This window comes from Octopus sinensis, unplaced genomic scaffold (assembly GCF_006345805.1).
Source record: "Octopus sinensis unplaced genomic scaffold, ASM634580v1 Contig16305, whole genome shotgun sequence".
In the NCBI taxonomy this organism is placed as follows: domain Eukaryota; kingdom Metazoa; phylum Mollusca; class Cephalopoda; order Octopoda; family Octopodidae; genus Octopus; species Octopus sinensis.
The window spans coordinates 10,064-22,500 of NW_021834262.1; the positions used below are offsets into that span (position 1 = coordinate 10,064).

The 12,437-nt window shown below is 43.5% G+C and overlaps 1 protein-coding gene across 1 annotated transcript in view; it reads left to right on the forward strand.

Moving 5' to 3' along the window:
• Positions 1-2,604: 2,604 nt before the first annotated feature.
• LOC115230751 (histidine-rich glycoprotein-like) overlaps positions 2,605-12,437 on the forward strand; it is a 26,538-nt gene continuing 16,705 nt past the window's right edge. Inside the window, exons 1-2 of the mRNA XM_029800888.1 lie at positions 2,605-2,691; positions 6,941-8,465. Coding sequence (XP_029656748.1) covers positions 2,605-2,691; positions 6,941-8,465 — 1,612 coding nt within the window. The remainder of the gene's footprint in view (positions 2,692-6,940; positions 8,466-12,437) is intronic.

The following is a 12,437-nucleotide window of genomic DNA, read 5'->3' on the forward strand; positions in this document are numbered from 1 at the left end:
CACAGTCAAATGACTGAAAGAAGTAAAAGAGTAAAAGAGTATGAGAAATAAACTGATGCAATGCACAGCATATTTTGACAATTTTTTTAATACAATTCCTAATTATAATTGATTTTCAGAAAAAAAGGGGAATTTTTTTAAAACATTGAATTAGCTGCGATGGGGGTCCAGTTGAGTAAAATAGGAATCAAAGGGGTCCATATGCAAAAAAAAAAATTGGTTGAGAACCGCGGATTTAGGGGCTTCAGCATTTTACTGGAAGGATGTGTGGAGTTAGATAAGTCGGTGGTCAAGACTAAAGAAAGTTATTGAGAAAAAGAGGGGGGAGAGGAGGAGAGGGGAGGAGGAGGGGTGGTGGTGGTGGTGGTGGTGGAGGAGGAGGAGGAGAAGACGTTCATCGAAGCCATCTAATATGTCTGTCTTTATAGAGGGTCAGCCAAGTTGACAAATGTCTAGAGGATTTATGGTTAAATATGACCCGCCCAAGTATTCACTTTTTATTCTTTCGGGATCAATAAAATTACCAGTAAGCATTGGGGTTCGATATAATCGATTAGCCTCCTTTTTCGAAAAATTTCAGGCCTTCTGCCAACAGTAAAATAAGAATCATCATCATCATTATTACTGGCGCGTCCAATTAAGCTTTTTATAGAGGATTGGAGGAGACTAATCCTCTATAAAAAGTGCGACGACATTCTTGGGGAGACCCTTGGGTGTCGAAGGAAATCAGTTAGCCGCCTTTTACAGGAGAACTTTTGGCCTGGGATCGAAGGATAATTTCCCCAAATCTCTGACCTGACAGAGCTACCGAGGAGCTTACCTGTTCGAGAGAAACTTTACAGGCACGAAAGTACCATCACCCAAGCATGTTCGAGATGCGCGCAGGACGACGAAATGGTCTTGCAATGCACTCGTCCCGTGCCTGAGCATTGTTGACCTGTGGGTTTATGTCGAACACCTGCTATGGGACGGATCTGGCTGTCAACTGAATCCATCGTGAAGATCGCCCCGCCGCAAGGCTGTGTTTATATGCCTGGTGGCGAAAGAAGGTTGTATGGAGGACGAGATTGAAGGGGCTGAAAACAAACACTTTTCTCTCTGGCAAATCCCCGATCAACTTCTTCAAGTTTCATTTGAAAATGAAAATAAGGGTAGAGGGGGAAGTGTTGTCTTCTAACCAGTTTGCTGAAAGGTGGATGAAAGTGGTGAGAATGGTGCGGGTGTAGGGGCTTGCCCTGAGCATCCGCATGTAGTTGGAGAAAAAGAGAAAAGGAAAGGAAAAAAGACACCCACCCCAAAAGTCAGGGTACCCATGGTTCTTTTTATGGGGTTTTTCCATGAGCAGCCCTCGAAGTCTCCTCTCTTTGTTGATTTAAAAAATGCTGTTGGTCTTGTTTACACGCAAAACCCTCACAACACTCAAACACACACACATACATACATACACACATTCTTTTGCTTTATCCTGTATTGTCCATAATGTTTTCTTTAATGTAAACTCTTGTGGTTAAAAAAGAAATCATCAATGTTATCATCATCATCATTATTATTATTATTATTATCATTATTATTATTATTATTATTATTATTATTATTATTATTATTATTATTATTATTTTATTCTATGTTTGACTTTTGCTTATATTTGTACAAGTTGGCTCCAAGTCTCACCCAGAGACCCAAGAGACAACAGTGGAAGTTCACGTTGTTGTTATGCCTAGTGTGCCATATATTTGGTTGTTTTTTGTGTTGTACTAGTTTATTATTATTATTATTATTATTATTAAAGTGGCGAGGTGGCAGAACCGTTAGCACGCCGGGCGAAATGCTTAGCAGTATTTCGTCTGTCTACACGTTTTGAGTTCAAATTCCGCCGAGGTCGACTTTGCCTTTCATCCTTTCGGGGTCGATTAAATAAGTCCAGTTACGCACTGGAATCGATATAATCGACTTAATCTTTGGTCTGTCCTTGTTTGTCCTCTCTGTGTTTAGCCCCTGTGGGTAGTAAAGAAATAGGTATTTCGTCTGCCGTTACGTTCTGAGTTCAAATTCCGCGAGAGTCGACTTTGCCTTTCATCCTTTCGGGGTCGATTAAATAAGTTCTGGTTACGCACTGGAGTCGATATAATCGACTTAATCTGTTTGTCTGTCCTTGTTTGTCCTCTCTGTGTTTAGCCCCTTGTGGGTAGTAAAGAAATAGGTATTTCGTCTGCCGTTACGTTCTGAGTTCAAATTCCGCCGAGATCGACTTTGCCTTTCATCCTTTCGGGGTCGATAAATTAAGTACCAGTTACGCACTGGGGTCGATATAATCAACTTAATCCGTTTGTCTATCCTTGTTTGTCCCCTCTGTGTTTAGCCTCTTGTGGGTAGTAAAGAAATAGGTATTTCGTCTGCCGCTACGTTCTGAGTTCTGCATTTCATCCTTTCGCGGGTCGATAAATTAAGTACCAGTTGCGTACTGGGGTTGATGTAATCGACTGCCCCCTCCCCCAAGATTTCAGGCCTTGTGCCTATAGTAGAAAAGTTTATTATTACTATCTGGGCGCCAACGTGAACGAACTGGCTAGACAACTCCGGACGACTTTCCGCTCGGGAACTATCATGGCTAATTTCCTGATGTCCTTGGCCTGGCAGTGCTACCGAGGTGCGCTACCGGTTGGAGATAAACTCTACAGGCACGGATATGCGGTCAGATGGGCTTGTCTGAGGTGCGCGCAGAGTGACGAAACCGTTCTTGCACGCCCTCGTTCAGTGTCCGGACATTGCTGACTTATGGGGTTATGTCGAACAGCTGCTCTCAGGTGTAGGACTGACTGTCAAGTCTGTAGTGATGACCGCACCGCCCCCTCCTTCTATCAGACAGGCAAGGCAATATTCCTTTGCCTGGTGGCTGTGGCGAAAGAGGTTGTTTGGTGGACGGGGCTGAAAGGTATGAGGACAGATACATTCCTCTTTGGTAGAGTTCTCGTTGACTTCTTCAAGTTTCACTTTAAGTGGAAATTGAGAGTGGAGAAGGAAGAGCTGTCCTCGAGTGAGTTTATTGGAAGGTGGGTGAAAGTTGCGAAAATGGCAAGAGGGGATGGCTATGATGCTCCCCCACTACTTCTGCTCGTGATCAGAGATGCACATATCGTCAGCCACTAAGGGACATGCTCAACTGGTTAAGGTCAAACAACTGACAAGCAAATCTGTGGTATTGAGCAGAATATTTGCTGTAGCCCATCTTTATACCAAGACAAAACAACGTACATGATAACACTTCCAATCAGTTAAGGTCAGAAGCCATGAGAGACACTGCCTGGTACTGCATCAGGGCATTTATTATTATTATTATTATTATTATTATTATTATTATATCATTATTATTATTATTATTATTATTATTATTATTATTATCATTATCATTATCATTATTATTATTATTATTATTATTATTATTATTATCATTATTAAGGCGGCGAGCTGGCAGAAACGTCAGCACGCCGGGCGAAATGCTTAGCAGTATTTCGTCTGTCGCTATGTTCTGAGTTCAAATTCCGCCGAGGTCGAATTTGCCTTTCATCCTTTCGGGGGTCGATAAATTAAGTACCAGTTACGCACTAGGGTCGATGTAATCGACTTAATCGGTTTGTCTGTCCTTGTTTGTCCCCTCTGTGTTTAGCCCCTTGTGGGTAATAAAGAAATAGGTATTTCGTCTATCTTTACGTTCTGAATTTACGTTCAAAAGCTGCAATGAAGATATGTGCGTGGACGAGATCCCAGTGAGCGGGACTGAAGGATTGGGTATAATGGTAGGCGCAGAAGGTAGCTGGGTGCATCCGGGTGCTGAGATGTGAGGGACAGGAGTGCCTTAATGGTTGCTGCATGAGGACAGCCATCTCGTTACAATTACAGGAACAATCATTACCAAGGGCTTCCACACAGTTTCACTCTATCCAAAGGTTTCGGACGATCTGGGAGCTTTAATTAGAAGAAAGACAAAAAGCCGAATTCCACAATATGGGATTGAACGTGTGACCGTGACGTCGAGAAGTGAACTTCGATACAACTTCTGAATTTGACCGTCCCCGCTTCTACAGGGGACATACACAAATATGCATGCATAAATTGACACATATACATCCATAGGTGCAACCATATATTCACTTAGGTGTACACATGCATATGCGTATATACACATACTCTTTTCTCTTTTATCGACCCCCAGCAAATCGACCCCAGGACTTATACTTTGTAAGCCCAGTACTTATTCTATCGGTCTCTTTTGCCGAACCGCTAAGTGACCAGCATCGGTTGTCAAGCAATGCTAGGGGGACAAACATAGACACACAAACACACACACATATATATATATATATACATATATACATATATACGACAGGCTTCTTTCAGTTTCCGTCTACCAAATCCACTCACAAGGCATTGGTCGGCCCGGGGCTATAGCAGAAGACACTTGCCCAAGATGCCACGCAGTGGGACTGAACCCGGAACCATGTGGTTGGTTAGCAAGCTACTTACCACACAGCCACTCCTGCGCCTATGTGGATTTCTCACTCTTAAGATTTCTCAGCAGTAAGCTGTTTCTGTGAAGTTCAAATTAAGCGCACCTATGATCAAAGACATTCCAAACGTAGCCACCTCAACTGTTTTCTACATATGTGTCTAAGGCACATTATCCGGCATCTATCCTATATTTTTATTTTAATTTAATTTTTTTTTTCTTATTTCAAGTCGAGAAAGTTCGATTTGAAAGCGATTTGGCTACTATTTCTAATTGGTAAAATTATCACTTTGAAGCATTCTGGTTGACTCGCAGATATGTTGGAATGTTTGTCTGTATGTCTGTGTGTCTGTTTGTCTGTCTATCACTGTCTGTCACTGTCTGTTTGTCTGTCTCTCTCACTCACTCTCTCATGCTCTCTCTTTCTCTCTTTCTGTCTCTGTGTGTCAACCGCACACAAATGCACAAGTTAGCACACTCACACACACACACACACACACACACACACACACGCTCACACAAACTGATAAGTTGATAAATCTATCCTTTACTACTCTGAATTTGTCGCTTGCGTGTGTGTGTGTGTGGGGGAGACAGAGGGAGAGAATGAGGGAGAGAGAGAGAAGAGAGAGAAAAAAGGAGAGAGAGAAAGAGAGGGAGAAAAGCAGAGAGAGAGAGAGTCCGTGTGTGTGTATATGTATGTGAATGTGTGTGTGTGTGTGTGTACGTTTCGTGTATATGCACATGTGTTCGTTTGCGTCTATAGAGGACGTAAAGTAAATGAACGCATGTATGTATGTATGTATGTATGTATGTATGTATGTATGTATGTATGTATGTATGTACGTACGTACGTATGTATGTATGTATGTATGTATGTATGTATGTATGTATGTATGTATGTATACACATTGCTACCGATGGTGTTGGTGTTAGTAAATGGATGGTTTAATAAGTGGTAGTGATTATAATTTTGGTTGTGGCTGTAATCGCGTTCGAGGCTGGATATTTTGGGCCAGCAACAGAAAAGAAGATTTCTGATTAGTCACTGCAAACTAGATATACCGTTTTTCATTGGCTTATCCCTTCTGCAGGACACGCCCCCACTTCTGCCGGGTTGCTATACCAAAGTAGGCGGGGCTTCATTGAAATTAATACGCATTTGATACTCTTTATCTCTTTACTCTTCTCTCTCTCTCTCTCTCTCTCTCTATCTATCTCTTTATGTCTTTCCTTCTCACTACTCTGCTTGTCTGTCTGCCTCTCCCTCTCTCTCGCTCTCTCTTTCAACTCATCTTTCTTTTTATTTACTCCTTACATTCTACCACATAAACACACCTTCACACACGTGTGTGAGTGTGTGTGTGTGTTAATAGATAGATAGATAGACAGATAGATACATACATACATACATATTATATGAGTGTGTATATATATATATATTATATGAGTGTGTGTGTATGTGTATGTAAATATGTGTGTCTGTGCGTGTGTAGAAATCATACACACGCAAAACCCCTACCCACACTTATTCCCTCCCCCTCCAAAGACTTCTCTATTATCTGTCTATTATTCTTTCCCATCTCTCTCTCTCTCCTCCTCTCCCTCTCTCCACCTTCTCTTTCACTCTCTCTCTCTCTCTCTCTCCTACCTTTCTCATTTATGCTTCCGAGACCTCTTAGTTTCCTTCTTTCTTTCTTCACAACTTCAATCGCTTTCTCTTTCTCTTTCTCTTCCTCCCCCCCCCCTCTGTCATTCATACACAAACTCGCTCCATTCTTTATTTGTTTTTCTCTTATATTTTCTTCGCTCTCCCCTCTACCCCCAAACACCTTAACATTTCTCATTCCGACCCCTCCTCCTCCCTCTTCTATTTCAATACTACTCCCCAATTCCACCTTGCTCATTCTCTCCCACTTTCTACCATTACACCCCAACACCCACCCCTCTCCTATTTTTGTTATGATCTCTGTTGTTCTCCTCTCTTCCACCCACCCCACCCACCACCACCACCTTTGCAATATTCTTTCGATCTGGCTTTGAATCCCTAAACCTACACTATCGTATTCACAGCCTACCACTACCACGACCACCACCACCAACATCACCATCATCACTACCATCACCCACCGCCAACACCACGCATCAACCTTTGAAATTTGCTTATTCAATATCTTCTCATCAACCGATTTCTCTCATCTCCTTTGATTTCTGCTGCCGCTGATAATGATGATCATCGTCATCATCATCATCATCATCATCGTCAATAACAACAACACCAACAACAACAACAACAGCAGCAGCAGAGGCAGCTACGTCAGCAGCAACACAGCAACACCTTCATATTTACCACAACATAAAAAAATATTAGTAATTGATCGCCACTCCACCTCCACGATACCATCAACATCACACCACCAAGAGTACTATCGCTAGCTAGTCACCCCTACCCAACACCGCCACACGTCTTCCACCACATCATCACCAAACCACCACATCACCGAACCACCACATCACCGAACCACTACACCACCAAACCACCACACCACCGAACCACCACATCACCGAACCACCACATCACCGAACCACCACATCACCGAACAACTACATCACCGAACTACCACATCACCGAACCACCACATCACCGAACCACCACATCACCGAACCACTACACCACCGAACCACCACACCACCGAACCACCACATCACCGAACCACCACATCACCGAACCACCACATCACCGAACCACCACATCACCGAACCACTACATCACCGAACCACCACATCACCGAACCACTACATCACCGAACCACCACATCACCGAACCACCACATCACCGAACCACCACATCACCGAACCACCACATCACCGAACCACCACATCACCGAACCACTACATCACCGAACCACCACATCACCGAACCACCACATCACCGAACCACCACATCACCGAACCACTACATCACCGAACCACCACATCACCGAACCACCACATCACCGAACCACCACATCACCGAACCACCACATCACCGAACCACCACATCACCGAACCACTACATCACCGAACCACCACATCACCGAACCACTACATCACCGAACCACCACATCACCGAACCACCACATCACCGAACCACCACATCACCGAACCACCACATCACTGAACCACTACATCACCGAACCACCACATCACCGAACCACCACATCACCGAACCACCACATCACCGAACCACCACATCACCGAACCACCACATCACCGAACCACTACATCACCGAACCACCACCACATCACCGAACCACTACATCACCGAACCACCACATCACCGAACCACCACATCACCGAACCACCACATCACCGAACCCCACATCACCGAACCACCACATCACCGAACCACCACATCACCGAACCACTACATCACCGAACCACCACATCACCGAACCACTACATCACCGAACCACCACATCACCGAACCACCACATCACCGAACCACCCACTACATCACACCGAACCACAACATCACCGAACCACCACATCACCGAACCACTACATCACCGAACCACCACATCACCGAACCACCACATCACCGAACCACCACATCACCGAACCACCACATCACCGAACCACCACATCACCGAACCACCACATCACCGAACCACCACATCACCGAACCACCACATCACCGAACCACTACATCACCGAACCACCACATCACCGAACCACTACATCACCGAACCACCACATCACCGAACCACCACATCACCGAACCACTACATCACCGAACCACCACATCACCGAACCACCACATCACCGAACCACCACATCACCGAACCACCACATCACCGAACCACCACATCACCGAACCACCACAACTCCGTCTACAGCACCATACCATTTACTCTACAGCAACCTACCACTCTCACAACACTGCCAGACACTCAATGCTACGCCATTACAGCATCGCAATGTATCATCGCAATGCATTGTCACTACAGCACACCTCCACGACACATCACTACACTCCATCAATACTCACTACTAATAAGGGAGGGAACCTCTGCCACAGGAAGAGAGCAACGTCCTTGGCCCCCCCCTTTTTTTTTTAGAGATCCTTGTGACTGGTAGTAGAGAAAGGAGGAAGTTATCCCCTTAAGACAAAGACCCGACACGGACGTTGGCAAACGAGTTGTCTTCTCATATAAGAGACCCAACGGTAAGATGGATGTTTTAATCCCGGTGTCTACCGCCTCAAAACAGGAATTAACCCCCTGAAGAACTAAAAAAGAGAGAGAGAGCAGCCAAATCCCTCGCAGATTATGATGTCATACGCAAAATGTTGGATCATACTAGATTACAAGGTGACGAATTGGCAGATTCATTCGTGGTTTGGATAGAACATCTTACGGTGGTTCATCCAATTCTCGGCATTTGTGTTCGAATCTCGCCGAGGCCAACTTTACCTTTGATGCTTTCGGGTGATAAATTGGTTAGCTGGTTGGTTGGTTGGTCGGCTCGGCTGGTTGTTTGGTTGGTTAATTGGTTGGTTGGTTGGTTGGTGTGCTGGTTGGTCTGCTGGTTAGTTAGCTCTAATTAGTAATGAAGCTATGCTAACTGGGGGAAAGTTTGAAATGAAGAGGGCAGCAGTACTGCTTCTTCCCGACTCCTTATAATTCACCTGGCCCAGTGTTATCCAAGAGAAAGGACCCTTCAATTGTACACTACTCTTTTTACCAAACTCTTTTTACCACCACCACCATCACCACCATCACCACCACCACCACCACCACCACCACGACAAATTACCGTTTCCTCGAGACGACGGGGTCTGCTATTTGGCTTCTCAAAATATTAGAAATAGCAGCCAAATCACAGTTCACTTACACCCCACTGTCTTAAAAAAGCAATGAGGCAACAGATAAAGTAATATCATATGCTGCAAACATCAGGATGGTCACTGTTGGCAAGCCTTTTGATCATATATTTGCTTAACCAGTGTTAACTTGGGGTTAAATAACTACCACCGCTACTACCACACACATAATACTCTACCTATAATCTACCCATTGTTTAACCCTCACCGACCCTACCAGTCCCATCACCACCATTACTTCTACTACCATCACTACCACCATACTTTCAAAATTGTCACCGCCACCACCACTACCAACCCTAACACTAACAGCACTCCTACCATCACTCACCACCATGGAGCTTCTACATAGCTTCTCTAGATCAGAGGTTCTCAACCATTTTTTACCTATAGACCCCTTTGATTACTACCTTATTCTGGTGGATCCCCACACCCGTTCGATACTTAAAACCTAATTTTATAGATACTGGTTTCAAAGTTCTTATTTTGTCATTTAATCATTCACTTGTACAGCTGTTTCTGTTATACATACATTTAAATCAAAACTTTTCATGGACCCTTAAAATACTAGTGTGAATTCCTAATTTACTATTTTGCGAGCGTGGACCCCGGAGATCTTATATGGAACTCTGCAGATCATAATGACCCCGGTGGAGAACCACTACTCCATATGGTAGACATATCAACTAAATCTACTACAAAAGGCACACTACCATCTTTAAAGGAAATGGTAGATAAATTATATCTGTTAAAAGAACAGTTCGGACCCCTTTGGTCGATCAGGGTTGATTTGGCGTTAAACATCGACAGTCACATTACTAAACGGCACCAACCATCACCACCACTGCTATCAATACTATATATTTACATACACCCATACATACTAATGCATGTGTGTGTGTTTGTGGTAAAATAGATGGAAAAGCAAAATCACCCAGACGACGTAAAACAAGATTGACGCTAAGAAAAATTGAAAGAAGTCTTTAAGGCTTCGAGTCTACGCTCTTCAGCAGAAAGGAGAGATGAGGGGAAAGAAAAGAACAAGCGTGTCTCAGTTAGGTGGTCACTGCATGCTGATGTGTGTGTGTGTGTGTGTGTGCGTCTCGAAGCACATACATAAAGCGATAGATAGTAACATGTAAATTTGGGGTTGAAAAACCTTTATGGCAACCTTCAACTTTTCTATCAAAAAGGGATTTTCAGCCCAATATTTACATTCTATTATCTATAGCTTTATTGTGTATTTACACACACACACATACACACTCACACACACACACACACACACACACACACACACACACACACACACACACACACACACACACACACACACTCACACTCATTCACTCACACTTACACTCACACACACATACACATATAAAATCCAACCAGCATTCCTACATTGTATGTGGTCACTAGACATGCTGGAAATAGCGACCAAATCTCTCCTCAAATCACACCACATCGTCTTAGAAGAGACAGCGTTTCCAGAATAATGGTAGTGCTTGATACACGATTCCTTAAAAAAGACAGCTTTTGCTCAAACGTCTGCTTAATTAGACTTGACTGATTAAGGCTAATCCTCTAATCACACCTGGCCGTTTAAGAAGTTAGGACGGTTATAACCGGAACACCTGTTTGGCCAGGGATGACAGGCGCGAAATATCAACTTCTATAGCGATAACCACTTGCTGAAAATAGCCGCCAAATCTTCCTCACATCACACACATCATTTTAAAATTACAAGCCTGTCACGACTGGAACACCTTTGATCAGAGACCTGGGGCTAAACGACAACCATTACTATTGTGCCAGTGAGAAAGCCTCACTGTTCTGCTGGAAACAACTAACTAATCACCCTGAATTCATACTCTATCCTAAAAGAAAAAAAAGAACACATTAGATAATGTAAAACTAAGAAACTCAACCCAAAAGATGGGATAGTAACAACAGCCGGACCAGAGCAGCTGTTCATTCTGAGTTGACCTGGGGCTAAACGACAACTACTACTACTACTACTACTACTGCTGCTGCTGCTGCTGCTGCTGCTGCTGCTGCTACTACTACTACTACTACTACTACTACTACTACTACTGCTGCTGCTGCTACTACTACTACTACTACTACTACTACTGCTACAACAACTACAACTACTACTACTACTACTACTACTACTACTACTACTACTGCTACTACTACTACTACTACTACTACTACTACTGCTACAACAACTACAACTACTACTACTACTACTACTACTACTGCTACTGCTACTACTACTACTACTACTACTACTACTACTGCTACTGCTACTACTACTACTACTACTACTTACTACTACTACTACTGCTACTGCTACAACTACCCACTACTACTACTACTAGTACTACTACTGCTACAACTACAACTACAACTACTACTACTACTACTACTGCTACTACTGCTACTGCTACTACTACTACTACTACTACTACTACTACTACTACTACTACTACTACTGCTACTGCTACTACTACTACTACTGCTACTACTACTACTACTACTACTACTACGTTAAAGCTTCGGACAAGAATGTCTCGCAATATTTGTTCTGAATCTATAAATTGAGTTCAAATCCCGCAGAGATCAAATCTACCTTTCATCTTCCCGGGGCCTATGAAATAAAGTACCAATTAACTGTAAGCATGCCAGACCGGATGATTTTAAATATTTATTCCGGTTTTTAGCATTCTGAGTTCAAATCCCGTCGTGGTCTGCATGAGTGGTAGGCTTAGTCCGTCGCCCGGTTTAATACCACCACGTGACACGTTTTTTTTGTTTCCTTTTATTCCTTTTACATGTTTCAGTCATTTAACTGCGGCCATGCTGGAGCATCACCTTTAGTCGAACAAATTCACCTCAGGACTTACTTTTTGTAAGCCTGGTACTTATTCTATCAGTCCATTTACCGAACCGCTAAGTTACGGGGACGTAAACACACCAACATCGATTGTCAAGCGATGGTGAGGGGGGAGACAAACACAGACACATGTAAACACACATACACACATACACACACACACATAT